This window comes from Corvus kubaryi, unplaced genomic scaffold (assembly GCF_017639235.1).
Source record: "Corvus kubaryi isolate FWS band 111438036 unplaced genomic scaffold, C.kubaryi_AGA036_p1.0 62568, whole genome shotgun sequence".
Taxonomy (NCBI): Eukaryota; Metazoa; Chordata; class Aves; order Passeriformes; family Corvidae; genus Corvus; species Corvus kubaryi.
The window spans coordinates 1-19,639 of NW_024581459.1; the positions used below are offsets into that span (position 1 = coordinate 1).

At 66.5% G+C, this 19,639-nt stretch overlaps 3 protein-coding genes across 4 annotated transcripts; 1 reads left to right on the forward strand and 2 right to left on the reverse strand.

The window, feature by feature from the left end:
- Window positions 1-1,607: 1,607 nt before the first annotated feature.
- LOC121672488 (actin, cytoplasmic 2) lies at window positions 1,608-4,667 on the reverse strand. The gene is made up of 6 exons (XM_042045147.1): window positions 4,563-4,667; window positions 4,034-4,164; window positions 3,706-3,945; window positions 2,958-3,396; window positions 2,610-2,791; window positions 1,608-2,527 (listed from the first exon to the last, which is right to left on the reverse strand). The coding sequence occupies exons 2-6, from the start codon at window positions 4,154-4,156 to the stop codon at window positions 2,384-2,386; spliced, it is 1,128 nt and encodes a 375-aa protein (XP_041901081.1). The 5' UTR covers window positions 4,157-4,164; window positions 4,563-4,667; the 3' UTR covers window positions 1,608-2,383.
- A 3,486-nt stretch (window positions 4,668-8,153) lies between these two features.
- Window positions 8,154-11,635, forward strand: LOC121672486 (fascin-2-like). The gene is made up of 5 exons (XM_042045144.1): window positions 8,154-9,410; window positions 10,615-10,771; window positions 10,857-10,978; window positions 11,044-11,211; window positions 11,292-11,635. Exons 1-5 carry the CDS (start codon window positions 8,588-8,590, stop codon window positions 11,495-11,497), a joined length of 1,476 nt encoding a protein of 491 aa, XP_041901078.1. The 5' UTR covers window positions 8,154-8,587; the 3' UTR covers window positions 11,498-11,635.
- A 300-nt stretch (window positions 11,636-11,935) lies between these two features.
- LOC121672484 (Fanconi anemia core complex-associated protein 100-like) lies at window positions 11,936-19,376 on the reverse strand. Of its 2 annotated transcripts, XM_042045142.1 has the most exons (10): window positions 19,271-19,376; window positions 18,549-18,722; window positions 17,786-17,904; window positions 16,626-17,581; window positions 15,923-16,073; window positions 14,249-15,003; window positions 13,860-13,996; window positions 13,112-13,228; window positions 12,698-12,784; window positions 11,936-12,610 (listed from the first exon to the last, which is right to left on the reverse strand). In XM_042045142.1, exons 2-10 carry the CDS (start codon window positions 18,711-18,713, stop codon window positions 12,476-12,478), a joined length of 2,622 nt encoding a protein of 873 aa, XP_041901076.1. In that variant the 5' UTR covers window positions 18,714-18,722; window positions 19,271-19,376; the 3' UTR covers window positions 11,936-12,475. The 2 variants fall into 2 exon arrangements, with proteins under 2 accessions (XP_041901076.1, XP_041901075.1); XM_042045141.1 differs by lacking the exon at window positions 19,271-19,376 and having other exon boundaries at window positions 18,549-18,860.
- Window positions 19,377-19,639: the final 263 nt, after the last annotated feature.

Below are 19,639 nucleotides of genomic sequence, written 5' to 3' on the forward strand. Positions count from 1 at the left end.
ATCGGGGATGGATCGGGGATGGATCGGGGATGGATCGGGGATGGATCCCGCAGGCCCCGCGCTCCCCCCTCCCCACGTGGGCTCAGACGGACGGGCAGCGCTCCCTCGCTATTGGTCGAGCCTCCACCAATCAGCGGGGGCCGGGCCGGGAGCCGGGCTCCCATTGGCTGTCGGGGCGCGCTTTTGTTCTCGGCACCGGCGCGCGCCCCAAAACTTCCCAGTCCGCCAGGGGGCGCTGCGGGCGGGGCCGAGCCCGCGCGCGGGACCGTGCTGCCCCCTGGCGGCCGCGTCGCGACAGAGCGACAGACACCGGGGGGGGACAGAGGGACACGGGGGGGACAGAGGGACGGGGAGCAGAGGGATACGGGGGAGCAGAGGGACACGGGGGGACAGACGGACACGGGGGGACAGACGGACACGGGACAGAGGGACACGGGACAGAGGGACACGGGGGGACAGACGGACACGGGACAGAGGGACACGGCGGGGGCAGAGGGACGCGGGATGGTGGAGTACTGGGGGGACAGTGAAGGGCATGGACAGACGGACACGGGGCCAGCAAAATGGAAGGACGGATGGGCAAGTGGAGGGACAGAGCTGCGTACTGGGAAGGACGGACAGACGGACAGGGACATGGCTGGAGAGAGACTGGACAAGTTGGCAAAGGGATGGAAGGGTGGCCGGACAGATGGATGGACGGAGAAAGGGACAGATGGACAGGCAGACGGGCACAGGGAGCGATGGACAGATGGATGCAGGGAGGGATGGACAGCTGGATGGACAGACGGATGCAGGGAGGGATGGATGGTGAGCCAGGCAAGTGCAGAGCTGAGTGGACAGATGGACAGCTGGATGGACAGATGGATGGAAAGAGGCTGGACAGACGGATGGCAGGGATGGCAGGAGCAGAACAGTCAGGGGGCACAGACAGAAGGACTGAGGGATGGCTGGACAGACAGACAGGTGGGCGCACAGGGACGGACAGAGGGGCAGCTGCAGCTGAGTGTAGGTGCTGCAGGACACCCCACACCCACCCAGCACAGCTGGGGGCAGCCCCAGGGCTGGGGACCCCCCACCCACACTGGGCCTGACCCTGGCCCGGGCCCGCCGTGACTGGGGGGACCCTGCAGCGCAGGGCTGGCCCTGGCACAGAGGGGACGATGCCACCGAGGGGCCCCTTGCCCAGCTGCTGAGGTGCCATGGCCCCTGCAGCCCCCCCTCGTGCCCACGGTCACCTGGCACCGTCACAGGGACAGCGCTCCCAGGGACTTGGTGTCCCCAAGGGAAATCCCACCCACCCTGGGGGCCCCTGGAGCAAATCCCACCCCTCCCAACACCCAAACCATGGGCAGGAGGCACTTTGGCACCTGAGCACTGCAGGAGGGGTGGGGAGAGGAAGAGCTGGAGCCCCCCAGGCAGGGGCTGGGCTGGTGGGCAGCACCCCGGGGCTCCCCAGAACAGGCCCCTGGAGAACATCCAGCCCATGGAACGTTCCTCTTTGGCCCCAAAACGCCCATTTTAAGCCCAAAAACCCCACCCCAGCTTCCTGGGGAAGCTCCCACCCGATCCCCCACCCTCACGCTCACCACACACAAAGCCAGTTGGAGTTACTGCAGCTTTTTACCATTTTATTTTCCTTACACAATGAAGTGTTGTTGGGCGTTACAATTTCTCAACTTTTCGGATGATTTTTAAACAAATTTTGGTTCTTTTGTTTGCTTTCCTACCGTCACGTGAGAACATTAAGGCAACGTACAAAAAAAAAAAAAAAAAAAAAAAAAAAGAAAAACAAAAGAAAAAAAATCTGACATAAATTAAAACAATGCAGAAATTTACAGGTGTAAATGCGGAGTTTCAGCAACTCGGAGTTGAGGAACTCGAGCCCCGTGGTGGGATCAGGGGGAGGAGGAGGAGGAAGATGAGGGGTGTAAGGCTCGGATGCGATATGTTTTTGTTTTTTTTCCCAACCTTGCTAGAAACGGTGAAAAAAATTCTCGATGGACTCCTACCAGCCTCTACAGGAAACCTGGAATATTCCACACGGGATGTACGGCAAAGTCTGGCTCCAAATACCCTGTACAGAGTGGTCCCGGGGCCGCTGTCAGTGTGGGGGGCCCCTGGGATGCGGGAATCCCGGGATTGGGGAGCCCCGGGGAGCCGATCCGTACAGGGTATGAGCTCAGGGCCCAGCTAAACTCAGCTACAACAAGGTCAAATCAAGTGACAGCGCACCCATCCACGTGTCTAACATCAGGTACAGACTTCCCAAGGGCAGGATTCTTTTGGAAGAAGGCTTATTCCAGTTGCAGGAGGCTGGCATGAGGTGTATGGATGCCTGGGCACACCTCCCGGGCGTGACGCGGCGGCGGGGCCCGCAGTCCGTTTAGAAGCATTTACGGTGCACGATGGAGGGGCCGGACTCGTCGTACTCCTGCTTGCTGATCCACATCTGCTGGAAGGTGGAGAGGGACGCCAGGATGGAGCCGCCGATCCACACGGAGTACTTGCGCTCGGGCGGGGCGATGATCTGCGGGACCAGAGAGCGGGGTCAGAGCGTTCCAGCCTCCCCCTTTGTCCACCCCTGCCCTCCCCCACGGAGCCTTGCCCACCTTGATCTTCATGGTGCTGGGGGCCAGCGCCGTGATCTCCTTCTGCATGCGGTCGGCGATGCCGGGGTACATGGTGGTGCCCCCGGACAGCACCGTGTTGGCGTACAGGTCCTTCCTGATGTCCACGTCACACTTCATGATGGAGTTGAAAGTGGTCTCGTGGATGCCACAGGATTCCATGCCTGGGGGAGGAGGGAGGCAGCCTCATCAGTGCCACATCAACCTCATTAACGCCACCCAGGACCCCTTACTGCCACGCACCGTCCTTTCAGTGCCACTCGAGACCCCTCAACGACACCCCCCCCCCCAGCCCTACCCCTCGCAGAGCAGACCCCACCCCACACCTACCCAGGAAGGAAGGCTGGAAAAGCGCCTCTGGACACCGGAACCGCTCGTTGCCGATGGTGATGACCTGCCCGTCGGGCAGCTCATAGCTCTTCTCCAGCGAGGAGGAGGAGGCGGCCGTGGCCATCTCCTGCTCGAAGTCCAGCGCCACGTAGCACAGCTTCTCCTTGATGTCCCGCACGATCTCCCGCTCGGCCGTGGTGGTGAAGCTGTAGCCCCTCTCTGTCAGGATCTTCATGAGGTAGTCGGTGAGGTCGCGGCCGGCCAGGTCCAGACGCAGGATGGCGTGGGGCAGAGCGTAACCCTCGTAGATGGGCACGGTGTGGGTGACACCGTCCCCGGAGTCCATTACAATCCCTGTGGTACGGCCGGAGGCGTAGAGGGACAGCACGGCCTGGATGGCCACGTACATGGCCGGGGTGTTGAAGGTCTCAAACATGATCTGCAAAGGAGGAGAAAAGGCCAATGAGCAGCGAGCCCCGAGCTGGGTGTGCGCACTCGTGTTAGAACACACATGCTGCATGCAGAACAACCCCGGTGTGTGAAAGGAAAGCCAAAGGATGCAGGCAGAAACACAAATGAAAGAACCTGAGGCGTCAGGGGAGAAATGCCAGGAGAACAGAACCCTGAAAATGTCGGGAGAAACAAAACAAAACAAAAAAAGAACAAAAAATTCAGGTTTTAGATGTAACAAAGAAGATTGGTGAAGGAGATGAGTGAGGGGGGCAAGCGGGCAGGGGGAACACGGTACCTGCGTCATCTTCTCTCTGTTGGCCTTAGGGTTCAGGGGGGCCTCTGTGAGCAGCACCGGGTGCTCCTCGGGGGCCACACGCAGCTCGTTGTAGAAGGTGTGGTGCCAGATCTTCTCCATGTCATCCCAGTTGGTGACAATGCCGTGCTCGATCGGGTACTTCAGGGTCAGGATGCCCCTCTTGCTCTGCGCCTCGTCCCCCACGTAGCTGTCCTTCTGCCCCATGCCCACCATGACGCCCTGCGGAACCGAGCGGGTGAGTCAGCGCCGCCCCCGCCGCGCCCCGGCCCCAGCCCCGGGCCCGGCCCGCGGCCCCCGTCCGCCTCACCTGGTGCCGGGGGCGGCCGACGATCGAGGGGAACACGGCGCGGGGAGCATCGTCCCCGGCGAACCCGGCCTTGCACATGCCGGAACCATTGTCGATGACGAGGGCGGCGATTTCCTCTTCCATGGCGGAGGCTGCGCCGGGAGGGAGGAAGGGAAGGGCCGGGTCAGCGCCCGCCGCGGCCCCGGGAGAAGCCGCTGGCGCCGGGCCATGCCCGGCCCCCCCCGCCACCGCGCCCCAATGGTTTCTTCCGTTTGAATAGCCCGTTTGAATCTCCCGCGCACTGACGTCACCCGCCGCCTCCACCAATAGCGACGCAGCCCCCCTCACACCCCCACCAGCCTGTACCCACGGCCGACACCATCCCAACGCGGCGCGGGGGGGGGGGAGGAAAGGGGGGGAAAACACGCGCTACTCGGCCGCAGCCCGCGGCAGTGCCGGGTGGAAGCGAACGCGGTGAAAACCGCCCACCCTGCCCCCGGAGAATGGGGAGGAAGGGGTGCAGGGGGCGCGGTGCGGGGCCGTGCGGTACCTGCTGCGCGGAGGTCGCTTCTGTGGGCGCTGCGGTAACGGTGACGCCTGATCCGCTGCCGCCGGCTGAGTGAGACCGCCCGGCTCCCAGCCCCGCGCTTTTATACCCGGGGGCCGAGAGCCCCGCCTCCTCGGCCGAGAACATCGCCATATATGGAGATCTTTCAGAAACAGGCGCTCTCATTGGCTGGCGCGGCCCAGGCCACGTGGGGCGGCTGCCGCGCTGGCCCCGCCCCGCAGCACCCCGGAACCTGCATGGGGCGGGGGGGTGCGGGGGGGGGCGACCCCCGGCTCCGGCGGGACCCCCTGATCCCGGCGGGACCCCCCGGCCGTGCCCCCACCCTGGGCGGCTCCGGGACCCCTCCCGGCAGCACCTCTGGGAGTGCCGGGCCGCCGCGGGCCCGGCTGGGCCTGGCCCCGCACCCCCAAGTCGGGACCGCGCCCCCCACCCCGGGCAGCACCGGGCAGCACGTGCACCCCCCCCGGGCACCGGGACCCCCCCACCCACGGCACCTGCACCCCACACCCGGGCACCGGGACCCCCCCATGCATGGCACCGGGACCCCCCTACCCACCTGCACCCCAACCCGGGACCCACCCGTGGGTCATGCACACCTCACCCAGGAACCCCATCCCCCACCCACAGCACCCGGGACCCCCCAGCCATGTCCCCCCCCACAGCACAGGGCTGGGGACCCTTGGTGCACCCCGACTCGCCCCCAGCTGCCCTCCAGACCCTGCCCTGCACCCCACAGGTGACGCTGTGTGTCCCACAGGTGACACCTCTCACTGGCGGGTGCTCCAGGGGGCTACGGGCACCCCCCGACCCCCCGCGCTCCCCCCAGCCCCACAGGCCCAGCTGTGCTGCCCCTGCACTCCACGGACACCCCACACCAGTGCTGACATCCCAGTGACCCCAGTGACACCCCAGTTTGAGCCACCCCAGCCCCACTGGAGCCCCAACTCCGGCACCCCCGCACTGCCCCAGCCTGGGGGCTCCTCGTGTCCCAGCCCCTCTCCCTCGGGGGCTGCCCCGGGCCCTGTGCCCCCCCTGCCATGGGGGGGGTCACGGTCATGTGCAGTGTCAGACGGGTGTGTGCCAGGGGCCTTGGGCGGCCATGCAGTGGGACCAGGTAGCCACGCCCCATGTCAGGTAGCCATGCACTGTGTCAGGTGCCACATATCATGTCAGGTAGCCTTGTACTATCTCAGGTAGCCACGTACCATGTCAGGTAGGCACACAGTGTCAGGTAGTCACACGCTGGGCCAGAGGCCCAGGCACCACACCAGGTAGCCACGTACCACCAGGTAGCCAAGGACCATGTACCAAGTCAAGTAGCCACACCCCATGTCGAGTAGCCATATGTCATGTCAGGTAGCCACATACTGTGCCAGGTAGCCACATCCCATGTCACATTAGCCATGTACCATGCCAAGTATCCACCTAACATGACAGGTAGCCACGTACCGTGCCAGGTAGCCACATGCCGTGCCAGAGGCCCACGCACCAGCCACCCACTTCAGCTCCCGGTGCCACTCAGGCCCACGGCAGTGGTGGCCACTGGCGCCGCCGTCCCCATGTCCCACGGGATTCCCGCCCCTGCCCAGCCCTTCCCAGCAGCTCCCGGCGCCACCGGCACGGGTGACACGGGGGCTGTCGGGGTACAGAGACGGCGGCGAGTCGGGATGGCCCCGGGGGGGTGATGGGGGTCCCGGAGGGTCCCGTCACGGCTCGAGGGGTCTCGTGTCCCCGCGCCAGCGCCGTGTCCCGCGGGGCCGTGGTGGGACACGGAGGGCCCCGGGGGGTCTGGCTCGGGGGGCTGCGCAGGTGACACCCGCACCCCGCGGGTCCCGGGGGACATCCCGGCCGCACTCCCCGCCCGGACACAGCCCCGGGGCCGCCCCGCGTGGGCCGCCCCCACCCGTGACTCAGGGCGGGCAGGGCCGGGCAGGGAGGGGCAGGGGCGGGAGGACGAGAAGGAGGAGGAGGAAAAGGAGGAGGAAGAGGAGGAGGAGGAGGAGGAAGAGGAAGGCACCACCCCCGCCCCGCCCCGCCCCGCCGCCCGTCCATCCGTCCGTCCGTCCCCGCTGCCCGTGCGCAGGGGAGGAGTGATGGGGTGGTGATGGGGGCTGGTCCCACCTCGCAGGTCCCCGATATCCCTCCTGATCCCCACCCCGACCCCCCGAGCCCCTGCCCTGACACCCCCAGGCTGCTGGGGCACGGTTGAGGCCCCCCCATCCCTCTGCCAGCCTCCTGCCAGGAATTGGGGCCCCCGGCTAGCCCAAGACTCCAATATTCCTCCCTGGATGGAAACCAGGAGGGGCTTCCACCACCCAGCACCCCGACACCACTCCTGACTCCGAGAACGACCCTCACCCCAAGACACTGCCTGACCCCCCAGGGGTGTGTGGCACAGTTGAGCTCCCCCCTCTTCCCGCCCCCCACCAGAGCTGTGGAATGCGGACCCCCCCGGGAGCCCAGGACCCCCATTTTCCGCCTGGGAAAGGTGTTGGGTGAAAATCGGGACCCACCTGGAGGGGTCACCCACCCCAGCCCCCTGCGATGCCCCGGCCGGAGGAGTTGTCACGAGCTTGTCCGGTCTCAGCAGCCCTCAGTGGGGAGGGGTCTCGCTGTCACCAGGCCGGGGGGACTCAGGGACACGATGTGGCTGTGGGACAGCGCCCAGGGCCCCCCCGAGGGGAACCTGACCCCGCCGGGGGGGCCGGGGGGTGCCGGGATGTATAAATGCCGCTCCCGGCTGCCTTGCCGGGCAGGTGCCGGCGGGCACCCACCGAGAGCCACGCGGCCACCCTGCCACCCGCGGCCCCCCCGGACCCCCCCAGGACCCTGACCCACTTATTCGCCCCGCGCCGTGGCCCGAAAGCCGACCCGGCTCCGTTTCGGGGGTCAGTTACAGCGGCCGGGCGGCCGCGGCTCGGGTGTCGCGGCTCGGGGGGCCACGGCACCCCCCGGCGCGGGCAGAGCCAGCCCGGCATGAAAAAGTCATGAGCAACCAAAGCTGGGGCTGTTTGCGGGAACAATAACCGGGCACCGGGCTGACACCGGAGCCGCAGGGCCGGGGAAAGGCGGCGGGAGCCAGCGCGGCATCGCCACGGCACGGCCAGACGGCGGGACGGGGGATCGGGGCACTTTCGGGGGACCCAGGTGGTGGCAGAGCCCATCCCCGCCCGGCCCCAGGTGCCCCCGGCGGAGCGTGGCCGAGGCCGGGGGTCCCTGCGGCTGCGCCTGCTCCGGCCGGGGGGTCCCAGCAGGGCTGGGGGACGGCGCCTGCAGGGTTGGAGTGGGGACTGTCCCCTACTCCGCTGTCCCTCCCGTCCCCCACGCCCCCATCCTGTCCTGTCCTCGCCGAGGGGCCGGGCCCTCATCTCTGGCATGAGTTTCAGGCGGTCTCAGCCCCGAAGGGACCCCACGCCCCGGGGGTTGGCTCTGGGGGGGGGGGGGTTGGGGGTGTCCGTGACCCCGATCCACAGCTGCAGGAGGGATTTGGGGCCACAGGACAGATGGAGGCCAAGGGCCCCAAAGCAGGATAAAAGGTTTACACTAATCAAAATGCCTGGCTAATTGGAAAAGGCGCTTAGGGGTTGGCCGGGAGGCGGCGCGGCTGGAGGTGACCCGCTGCTGAATCAGAGGGGCCGGTAACCTTAACCCGCCGGGATCGGAACGGATACGCCGGCCCGGATCGAGTTCCCACCCAAGTTTTCCACCCGCGGCTCCGCCACAGCCGGACGGGGCCGCGGCGAGGGACGGTGGCGTGGCCGGGGGCTGCCGCGGTGCCCCCTCGCCCGGGCGCCCCCGGTGCCCATCGCAACCCGGCCGGTCTCTAATCCCACCTGCGGGTAATCGAACGGGTCGCAGCCCCCCGGGCCCCCGTCCCGCTCCGTGGGTCCGGGGCAGCGCAGCCGCCCCCGCCGCGGGCGCTCCGTCCGGCCCCGCCGCGACGCCCGGGCTCGGCAGCGCCGGGGAGCCCCCGCCGGCCCCCGGGGGCCGCCCCGCCTCGGCGGAAGATGCCAACGAATGGCATCCACCAGGTGCTGAAGATCCAGTTCGGGTTGATCAACTGCGAGAGCCGGTACCTGACGGCGGAGAGCTTCGGCTACAAGGTGAACGCCTCGGCGCCCAGCCTCAAGCGCAAGCAGATCTGGACGCTGGAGCAGGATGAAGCCGACAGCTCCATCGTCTTCCTCAAGAGCCACCTGGGCCGGTACCTGGGCGCCGACAAGGACGGGAAGGTGCGCTGCGAGGCGGAGCAGCCGGGCCGGGACGAAGGCTTCAGCATCATCACTCAGTCGGACGGGCGCTGGGCGCTGCAGTCGGCCCCGCACCGGCGCTTCTTCGGGGGCCGCGAGGACCGGCTGTCCTGCTTCGCCCCCAGCGTGACGGAGGGCGAGCTCTGGACCGTGCACCTGGCCATGCACCCCCAGGCCAACCTGCTGAGCGTCAGCCGCCGCCGCTACGCCCACCTGAGCGCCCACGAGGACGAGATCGCCACCGACAGCAACCTGCCCTGGGGGGTGGACGCGCTCATCACCCTCTGCTTCCAGGACAAGAAGTACAGCCTGCGCACGGCCGACGAGCGCTACCTGCGCTGCGATGGCACCTTGGTGCCCGAGCCCGGCGCCGGCACTGGCTACACCCTCGAGTTCAAGGCCGGCAAGCTGGCGTTCAAGGACTGCGACGGGAAATACCTGGCGCCCACCGGACCCACCGGCACCCTCAAATCCGGCCGCAGCTCCAAGCCGGGCAAAGATGAACTCTTTGACCTGGAGGAGAGTCACCCCCAGGTGGTGTTCACGGCGGCCAACGGCAGATACGTCTCCATCCGGCAGGGTAAGAGCTCCCCACACCCCCCTACCCGCTCCCTGCCCACCCAGGGACCCCCACACCGGGGGAGACCCCACAGTAACAACCCCAGAGCACTGTGCCTGCCTGGGGGGAACCCTACAGCCACATCCTGGGGACATGGGGGACCCCAGCCTGGCTGCTGGAGAGGGACATGGGAGGGTCCTGTCTGCCTGGGGGGGGGCTGGGGTCAGTGAGGATGGAGTGGGAGCAGCTGTGGGGTGGGAAGGGCTGCGGGGGGAATGCGTGGGTGTGTGTACACACGTGTGTGCACGTGCAGGGCTGTGTGTGAACACGTGTGTGCACTGGCAGGCTGTGGGAGTGCACAGGTGTGCACACACACACACGCACAGGTGTGCAAGGCTTCGTGCAGCATCCACAGCTTCACACGTTTGCCTGTGCACACCGCACACGATGCCCTGTGCACACACGTGTGTAGAGCCACTGGACGGTAGGACAGGTGAGCAGAGGCCCTCGGGACCTCCATGGGCTCTTTGAGTCCCAAGGGACCCTGCTCGCCCCCAGGTGCCCCCTGGGGACGGTGCCACCCCCGTGCCAAGCAGCTTAGTGCCGGGTGACGGGGGGGACCAGCTATAAATAGGGGGTTTGTGACCAGATGGACACAGTGGTGACAAGCTGATTAACCAGCCCAATTAGCACAATTGTTCGCAGGAGGATTTGGGGGGGAGGGGGAGGGTGGCCGTGGGGCAGCAGTGGTGATGGTTGGGGTGGGACAATGGCTGGAAGGGGATTGGTCCTGATGGTCAGAGCAGGATCGCTGCCAATGGCCAGAGCGGGATCAGTGACCATGGACGGAGTGGGATTGGTGACAATAGCCAACAGAGTGGAACCGATACCCATGGCTGCAATAGGATGGGTGCCAATGGCTGTACTGGGACAGTGACAATGGCTGGACTGGGATTGGTCCTGATGGCCTGAGTGGGACTGGTGACAGCAGCTGGAATGTGATCGGTGCCCGTGGCTGGATTGGGATTGCTGACAATGGCCAGAGCGGGGTCACTGATGATGACTGGAGTGGGACTAGTGCCAACTAGTGCCAAAGTGGGATCGGTGACCATGGCCAGACTGAGAGTGGTTCCCAGGCCCAGGACAGGACCAGTGCAGGGAGTCAGAGAGGAACCAGTGCCAGTGTCTGGAGCAGGACCAGCACCAACATCCACTCTCCCCCCAGGTGTGAATGTCTCGGCAAACCAGGACGAGGAGCTGAACCACGAGACCTTCCAGATGCAGATCGACCGCGACACCAACAAGTGCAGCCTCCACACCAACACTGGCAACTACTGGACCCTGGTGGCCCATGGGGGCATCCAGGCCGTGGCCACCGAAATGTGAGTGTGGGGTGCAGCGTGGGCTGGAGAGACGGTCTGGGGGGGACACACGCACCTCCAACTCACGCTGTCCCTCTGCCACCAGCGCTGCCAACACCATGTTCGACATCGAGTGGCGCGGGCGGCGCGTGGCCCTGCGCGCCAGCAACGGCCGCTACGTCTGCACCAAGAGGAACGGGCAGCTGGCGGCCGTCAGCGAGGCCGTGGGTAAGTGCGGGGGGGGCTGGGGGGCCGGGGGGTCCCTGGGGTGCTGAGGGCCGCGTGCTGCGCAGGGGAGGACGAGGAGTTCACTCTGAAGCTGATCAACCGCCCGATGCTGGTGCTGCGAGGGGAGCACGGCTTCGTCTGCTACCACCGGGGCTCCAACCTGCTCGACTCCAACCGCTCCGTCTACGACGTCTTCCACATCACCTTCAGCGACGGCGCCTACCAGATCCAAGGTGGGTGGGGGGCTATGGGGGGGGTGGCCCTGGGGGTCTGTCCAGCCTGCACTGACAGCCCCCCCCGGGGCTCCCCGCAGGCCAGGGGGGCAAGTACTGGTACGTGGCGAGCAGTGGGTCGGTGTGCAGCGACGGGGACCTCTCCGAGGATTTCTTCTTCGAGTTCCGGGAGCGGGGCCGCGTGGCCATCAAAGGGAAGAACGGGCGGTACCTGCGCGGGGACCCCGCGGGGACACTGCGCGCCGACAGCGAGTCCGTGCTGCGGGCCACGCTGTGGGAGTACTGACCCCCGGAGCCCCCACCACGGCCACTCCTGCCCACGGGCACCAGCCTGTCCCTGGCAAAGGGGGGTGGTGGCAGCGGTGACACCGTTCGTGGCAGCTGTGCCCCCATGACTCATGGCATTAAAGTCACCTGGATCACACCGGGGCAGCGCTGCATCCTCCTTCTCATTGAGATCCAGCACTGTTTCCCTCCCAGGAGCGCCAGACCCCATGGAAAGGGCTGATCCGGGGACAGTGGGATGCAGGGACCCCCAGGGGTGCCACATGGGATGGGGGTGGTCAGCAAAGCAAAGCCACTGCAGGCAGGACCCCGAGGAGGTTGGGGAGCCGGTGGCCCCCCTGCCACGCTGGGGGAGCAGGGGAGTGGCAGTGGAACCCCCCACCCCGGGAGCTGCCAGGACCCGCCGGGAGGATGGAAAGGAACAGAGCCAGGCACGGGGTGAGCAACAGGATCGTTTTCATGGCAGACGACAGAGTTACAGACAGTGGAGAGGTGCGGGAGGGGCCGGGGCCGGACCACGCCGCACCAGCACGGAGATACGAGATCATTTATAGAAACAACGGGGGAGCGGAGACCCCCTCCCCTGCCCAGCAGAAAACGGGGCTCCCCCGGGCACAGCACCCTGTTTGTCCTGATCCTGAAGGCGGCTCGGGGGGCTCAGCCCGCGGCCGGCCCGGCTCGGCACGGCCACTACACTACCACGGATCCACAAGACAGCGCGGCCCCGGGGGGCTGCCCCGGCCTGGCCGGGCTGGGGGGCGGCGGGGCAGGGCTGGGCCAGCCCAGGAGCCCCCGCTCCGCCACCGGAGCCCCGAGACCCCCCGGTGCTGCCGACAACACGACCACGAAACACGCACAGACACACCCCCCGCCCAGACCGCCGCCGGCCCCACGCCTGCTCCGGGGGGTGGGGTGGGGGGGCTCTCCCGCGGGCCCCGCCCCGGCCGGCGGGGTTTGGGGCGGGCTGGCCGCCCCCCGCTCACAGCAGGACCAGGCTGGGGTTCCGCAGCTGCCGGTAGATGTCCAGGAGCTTCTCGGCCGTGGCAGAGCCCTCAGCCCCCTCCTCACCCAGGGGCGGCTGGTCCCGGAGGGTCTGCGCCTCCTTCAGCAGCATCTGCGGGAGGGGGCCGGGGGGTGAGGCACGGGGTGGTGGCGGGGGTCCCACAGCGTGCTCCCCACGGGGAGGGATCGGGGGGCTCACCTCGTGGTTGGCTTGGATCTGACGCAGGTACTGCATGCGGAGGTCGGGGGGTCCTGAGCCCTGTGCTGCCTGCTCCAGCACCAGTGCCTGGGGGAGGGAGGGTGCTGGGGGAGCTGGCAGCACCCAGCCCCAGCAGCCCCCAAATCCTGGGAGCCCCAACCCTGGGAACCTCCAATCTGAGGGAGTCTGAGCCCTGGGGAGTCCCAGCCACGGGGAACCCCCCGAGCCCTGGGGAGCCCCAATCTCAGGGCAACCCAAGCCCCAAACCTGGGATCCCCAGATCTGGGGACCCCCAGCTCCAGTGGTGCTGGTCTGTCACACCATGGTGCCACAGAAATGCCCCCCACTGCACCCCGGGCTCCATTCCGGGGGGTTTGGGGTCACTTTGGGGTCCCCCCTGCCCCCGGGGGGTACCTGTATGCGCCGGATGATGGCGTGGTGTGTCTTGCTCATGTGGGCCAGGGACGGGCTCTCCATCAGGATCTCCACAGCCTGGATGGGACCCGCTGGGCTCACGTCATCCACGGTCACCTGGACAGCGAGAGCAGTGTCACTGCCACCCTCACTGGGCAGCAGGGGGCCAGAACCCCTCCCCACGGGCACCAGGCTCCCCAGAAGGCTCCACACACCCCCAAACCCTCCTGCCCCTCCCAGGAGCAGTTGCTCCCAGCCCGGTGCCACCAGATGAGCCCTGTCAGGATTGAATCCAGCAGAATTAACGCTGTCACTCATCATCCCACGGACATCTGAGCTCTCAGGTGCAAATCCACCTGCATCAGGTACCTGGGGGCCCCTCAGGTGGAGAGCTGGGCAGAAATCCCCGTTTTCCCTGTGCCTTTAGAGAGGAATTTTGCATGGGGTAGATTTACAACCTAAATCCAAGTACGTTTTCCCCTCGTTTTTTAGAGCCAGAGAAACGGGAATATCTGGAGAGGGAGGGAAATGACCACAGCCTTTGGGAAGCCCAGGGCTGGCAGAATGGACCGGGAATGCCGCCTGTCCAGCCACGCACTTGAACCCCAGCCCCACAGGAGGGGGTCAGAACGGCACAGCCATGCATCCACTCGTCTCCCTGGCTCCAGGAAGGAGCTGGCTTTGTGGGACACGGAGCTTCCCTGCAGGCTGACCCCATTCCTTGGCTCAGGGCTAACCCATTCCTTGCCTCTCGGACGAGCAGCTGGACGTGGCCACCATCGGGCGCCATGCCACGTGCCGATGCCACCTCCGTGCCGCTCAGTGCCTCAGCCCCGGGGTTCTCAGCCAGCAGCCAGCGCAGGGTGGCACAGCAAAGTGGGACATCTGGGGACCAAAGGACAAAGCAGAGATGTGACACTGCTGACAGCGCGTGCCCGAGGCAGCCCCTGAGGGGTGGCACGGGCTGGACCCCTCCCCGCTGGGACACGCTGAGCTCAGTCACGTTGTGCCAATGTTGTGGTGGGGGCAGTGGGGTCACACAGCCCAAGGGAGGGGCTGTGACAGTGCCAATCTGCCAGCGCCCCTGCCCCAGGAGACTCCCCGGTGCTCCTGGGATGCTCCTCTCCAGGGACCCACCTGTTTCCGAGGTTTTGAGAGCATTTTTCAGCAGCTCTGAGGACACCCGGATGGACGCTGCCGAGGGGGGCAGGTTCTCCTCTCCTGGGGTTTTCCCCTCCTCGGGTTCAGTCTGTTCCCGGGACACTTTGAGGAAGGTCTCCACAGGGTCTGAGGGGGCAGGGGGGGCATCGGGCCCGGGGGGGCTGCTCCCGAAACGGAGGCACTGGAGCATGTCAATGGTGCATTGGCTGAGGGGCAGGCAGATCCCCTCTCTGTCCGGGGACAGCAGGGGCGAGTCGTCGGGCAGGAAGTCATCCAGGTCCTCGGAGGAGTCGGAGCCGCTGCCCAAAATATCCCGTAAACTGTAGTAGAGGGCACAGGAGATGGTCAGAGGCAGGTCCAGCTTGGTGTCCGCAGTGGGGCTGAGGGGCAGCGTCAGCTCCCGCTTGTTCCCAGGGAGCAGCTGGTCAATGGGGAACGTGAAGGTGGTGGCCGAATCCACAGATTCCTCCTCTAAGGCACAGGGGCTGGCCAGGAGCTGGACACAGAGGGTCCAGCCCTCCTCCAGGCTGTACTCGCTGCAGTTTTCCAGCAAGCAGGAGATGGTGACGGTGTCCTGGAGCAGGAGGCAGCTCCAGTTGGCAGTGACGGTGCAGGCGATGGGCTTGTGGCCCTCGTGGCTGGAGAGCAGCGCCGCGCTCACGTTCATCACCTGGTTCAGGCTGGCCAGGGCTCGGTTCCTCTGGTCCACGGCCTTCTTCAGGAAGGACACTCTGCAAGGACAACGTGACAGGGATGAAACAGCGGGAGGGACGCCGGGATGGCGCTGTGCTGCCCAGCTGAGCCGCTCCTGGCATGATTTCACCACAGGAAACCCCCAGCTTCTCTGCCATGGCAGCCACAGATCCACGTCCCCATCAGAGCTGACCCTGTGGAGCGGCTCCGGACAGCCAGACCTCAGGAATCCCCCTGTGGATGGAGGGGGGGCTCGGCCACAGCCCCTCCCCACACACAGCCAGCCATGGAGGATGGAGGCATGTGCCTGCCCTGCCTGTTACTGCTGGCTTGGCACGCGTGGCAGGCGCCTGGCACCCTGCCTGTGCCACCTTCTGCTGCCATGGCTGCCGCTGCCAGCCCGCCCACAGCGCTGGGGGTGGCTGTGCCATGGGAGGGGGCTGCCCTCAAACACTGCTTTTATATTATCGAGGGTGGGGGGGCTTCCCAGCCACAAAAGGTAAATGCTGGAGCAATTTCCCAAGAGAAAAGCTTGAGGAGAGATGGGGGTGTTCGGCCTGGAGAAAAGAAGGCTCCAGGGAGACATTAGGGCCCCTTCCAGTGCCTAAAGGGGCTCCAAGGGAGCTGGAGAGGTACTTTGGAGAAGGGCCTGGAGTGAAGGATAAAGAGGAGTGGCTTCCCACTGACAGAGAAAAGGGCTAGATGGGATATTGGGAAGGAATTCTTCCCTGTGAGGGTGGTGAGGCCTTGGCACAGGGTGCCCAGAGAAGCTGTGGCTGCCCCACCCCTGGAAGTGTCCAAGGCCAGGTTGGACAGGGCTTGGATCAACCTGGGAAAGTGGAAGGTGTGGATGGAATGGGATGAGCTTTAAGGTCTCTCTTACCCAAACCATTCTGGGATTCCATAATTAAGTACTGGCAAGGACCTGCACAACCCCCAGCTCGGTGCCACCTTTACCTCTCTGAGGTGTCCCCTATCCCCGACAGCAGCTCCTTGATCCTCCGGCCAATCTCAGCAGGGGTCAGCTCCACGTCCGGCTCCTCGGGGCTGCACAGGCCACAGGACACGAGGCGGCCCTTGGCCGACAGGGCCAACAGCTCCGACTCCCCTGCGGGCACAGACGGGGCAGGTAAGGGGCCAGGAAGGGAGCAGGGGCTTCCTGGATGGCTGAGGTGGATGAGACAGGGAGCAGGATGGCACTGCCTCCCCAAGGCAGTGGGATATGATGGAGGCAGACATGGATCACCACAGCAGCCCCCACTCACACGCAGACCCCCAAGAAGGGACCCCACCCTGTGCCTGCCCAGCCACAGCCAGCAGCACCCAGCTGCCACACAGGGGTCCTGCTGGTGACACACGCAGCGCTGCAGGCAGCCAGTCCAGAGGCACACTGAACACCCCCTTTTTGGAGGGAGCCTTACTGGCTCGGGGCTGTCCCAGGCTGTCCCGTGCGGGGAGCCCACGGCTGTGAGGGCCAGCCCCTTCCTGCAATACCGAGCTGAGGGACTGGGAATGGGCAGGGAAGAGCAGGAACCACAATGGGCAGGAATGACTTATAGAACCAAGAGGAGCCAACAAGGATGAAAGATGGAGCCCCACCCAGCCCACATGGAGCTGCAGAGGGAGGAGAGGCGGGATCCCACCCCACTGCCCCCAGTACCTTCCGAGGCCCGAGAGGACAAGGAAAGAGCCACGACACTACAGATACTCAGGCTGGCAGGGGACAGCACGGGGGGCAGCACGCCGGTGCCATTCTCTGTGTCCTCGGGGTCCGAGGAGTCGCCCGCCCAGTCCAGGTCGACGGCGGAGATGTCCGAGTGGGTGCTGTAGTACATGCGGGAGCCGCTGCCGCAGGCCGCGCACAGGATGGGCCCCCGCAGGTAATATTCCCTGAGCTCCGGCACCGTGGCCTCCTCCTGCTGATCCGCCTTCACGGCCACCATCTTCCCGTAGTGGCCCACGGCCACCACGCAGTCACAGCCGGGCTCGCCTGCGGGCGGCTCGTCCTCGGCGTCGTCGGCCGCGCGCCGCTCCGTGCGCAGCGCCCCGATGAACACGATGGGCTCCTCCAGGTGGTGCAGGATCTTCACGGGCGGAGCCGGGTTGGACACATCGCGGCAGCCGTCGGCGGCGGCGGGCGAGGAGCTGAGGGCTTTGAGGGGCACGGAGCAGAGCTGCCCGTCCGGGAAGCCGCACAGGATCATGGGCGACTCCAGCATGGCCACGTCGATGCCGAAGAGGAGGCTGAACAGGGGCTCCTCCAGCACGAAGCCCCCAGAGCACCACAGCCCCTGGGTGCCGGGCGCGGCCGCGCAGCACAGCACGGGCAGGAAGCAGGAGGGCGGCGCGTCCCCCGCGTCCCCCGGCGCGGTCCCGGGGCAGAACTCCACCTGGCTGACCTGCCGGTACGGGGGCCCGTCCTGCTCCGGGCGCGGCAGCTCGTGCAGCCGCATCCACCACTTGCCCTCGTCCTGGGCCAGCGTGATGACAAAGGTGCTGAGCAGGGTGAACATGCTCAGGCTGGCGTCGGGGAAGATGCAGGCGTCCGCTTCCACCGGGAAGACGCCGGAAGGGCCGTTGCTTTCTTGGCCGTCGCCGTCCGTCTGCTCCATTAACCTTTGGGAAAACAGGGAAGAGCTGTGAGCCAAGCCGTGGGGAGAAGCCAGCGTGTCCCTTGGCCGCCTCTTTGCCTGGCCCTGGGAAATGAACACCTGCAGGAGAGCTTTTAGCACCGGGAGACATGGATCCAGAGCCTCACGCTTCCCATGGCAGGAAGGGCAGCCCTGGGAGCTCAGGGACAGGGGGCCACCCCTGGCTCACCTGCTCTGCTGGTCCAGGGACACGCAGTAGATCCCGCTGTGGGCGCACAGGATGTAGAGCTGCCGGGGCTGGGGCAGCAGCTCCACGTGCCACACCTGGTCGGGGCAGCGGAACACGGCCTGGGAGTGGGGACAGAACCAAATGTCACCTCCCACGGCATCCGGAGGGGTGGCAGAGACAAGGCGGCTCCCTGCAGAGGGGGATCCAAAGCGATTTCCAGGGATAAATGGATCCCTGGGCAGCACCCAGCTGGGTGTTCCCGGGTGGGGGCTGGGAGAGGGGCTGTGGCAGCCTGTCATTCCCGCTCCCTGAGGGGAAGGAAAACAGGGAGCAGGGTACGTGCTCTACTTTGCCGAGCGGGAGCGCAGTGTGGGAGGCAGATCCCGCTCTTACAGCGGTGGATTTCTTAGAAATGATAATCAGAACAAATTAACAAAGGCAGCAGCGTGTCAGTCAGGGTGCTGTGACAGCGGGGACAGCGACCAGGCCTGGGGGAAGAGAAGCCCCTGTGCTGGGGGGAACGAGCCCGTGGAGTCTGATCCAATGTGTGTCCCACAGGATTGGGAGAGGGGCCAGCTGGCAGCACCCCGAAACCCCAAAGCAAGGGGTGCTGCTTGTAGGGTTTGTCTGTTGGATCCTGATGGAGGAAATCCAGCCACAGGGAGTGGGGACATGACTGGGGCGTGTCCCCACTGTGTCACGGGACACTGTCCCCATGGGATGGGGGACACAGGGTGAACCCCCACCCCGCCAAGCCCCTCACCTTGAGCACTTTGCCCTCCTGGTCGTACACATAGACGAACTCGGTGCCATTGGAGAGGTAGATCTCGTTCTCGTGGCACAGCACCCGCGGCTTGCCTGCCACCAGCCCCCCCACCGGGCAGCAGAATCCGGCCAGGTAATCCACCCTGTGCCCCACCTGTGCCATGGTGCCGGCCTGGGCACGTGGGGAGGGGGCGGGGGGACACCGAGGGTGTGAGGGGGCTGGGCCCGGACCCCCGAGCTGTGGCAGTGTGTGGTGACACAGCCCTGCAGACCCCCGCGCCCCTGTCGGAGCCCCCCAGCCCCCCACAGCACGTGTCCGGACCCCCAGTCCTCCCGGCCCTGAGCCCCACAGCCCCTTCCCCTCCGAGTGGGACACGCAGGCCCAGCCGCACAAACAGCCCCTTCCCAAGCACCAACCTCAGCCCCCCCATTCCCACCTCCACAGCCCCCAGACTCCCCCACATCACAGTCCTTGTACCCCAGACTCTCCAGAGCTATCCCAGAGCCCCCCACATCACAGGCCTTGTACCCCAAGCCCCCAAGGCCCTGCCTCACAGCCCCCCACACGCCTGAGACCCCCACACCCCCCCAAGCCCAGCTCCACTGGCAGCCCACCACCCCAGTCGCCCGCCCTGCCCAGCCCACAGCTCCCGACCCAAGCCCCCGTCCCTCGCCCCCCCATCCCGCCCCCAAAATCCCTCCCGGAGGGGCCGCGGGTACCGGGCGGGGGGCGCGGGCGGCTCCGCTTTACGGCTGCGCGGCGGCCGCCGCAATGGGCGGGGGGGAGTTTACGACAGGCCGTAAAGCGGCGACGGGCGGGGGGCGGCTCCCGGGGGTCGGTACCGGGAGGGGAGGAACCCCCGCCCCGCCAGTGACCCCTCCCCTCCGCTCCCCATCCCGGCACGCGGGGAGAAAGGAGCGAGGCGGGGCTGGCGGCAGCGGCTTTATTGAGAGAGAGAAAGGGGCCGGGTGGGACCCCCCGGGGGGGCCAGAGCCCACCCCCCCGCGAGTTGACCCTGACCCACGGAAATGGACCCCCGCCCCCCAAAAATCCCCCAAGTGATGGCCCTGAGCCCCTCCAGCTTGAGA

Coding starts and splice junctions, on each gene's coding strand:
- LOC121672484 (XM_042045142.1), bottom strand. CDS start 18,713: ATGGCACAGGTGGGGCACAGGGTGGATTACCTGGCCGGATTCTGCTGC. Junction 13,229..13,859: donor TCCAGCTGCTCGTCCGAGAG/GCAAGGAATGGG, acceptor CTCGCTGTCCAG/GTGACCGTGGATGACGTGAG. Junction 12,785..13,111: donor CCATCATCCGGCGCATACAG/GTACCCCCCGGG, acceptor TCCCTCCCCCAG/GCACTGGTGCTGGAGCAGGC.
- LOC121672486 (XM_042045144.1), top strand. CDS start 8,588: ATGCCAACGAATGGCATCCACCAGGTGCTGAAGATCCAGTTCGGGTTG. Junction 10,772..10,856: donor CAGGCCGTGGCCACCGAAAT/GTGAGTGTGGGG, acceptor CTCTGCCACCAG/CGCTGCCAACACCATGTTCG. Junction 10,979..11,043: donor GGCCGTCAGCGAGGCCGTGG/GTAAGTGCGGGG, acceptor CGTGCTGCGCAG/GGGAGGACGAGGAGTTCACT.
- LOC121672488 (XM_042045147.1), bottom strand. CDS start 4,156: ATGGAAGAGGAAATCGCCGCCCTCGTCATCGACAATGGTTCCGGCATG. Junction 3,397..3,705: donor ACAGAGAGAAGATGACGCAG/GTACCGTGTTCC, acceptor CCTCCTTTGCAG/ATCATGTTTGAGACCTTCAA. Junction 2,792..2,957: donor TTTCCAGCCTTCCTTCCTGG/GTAGGTGTGGGG, acceptor CTCCTCCCCCAG/GCATGGAATCCTGTGGCATC.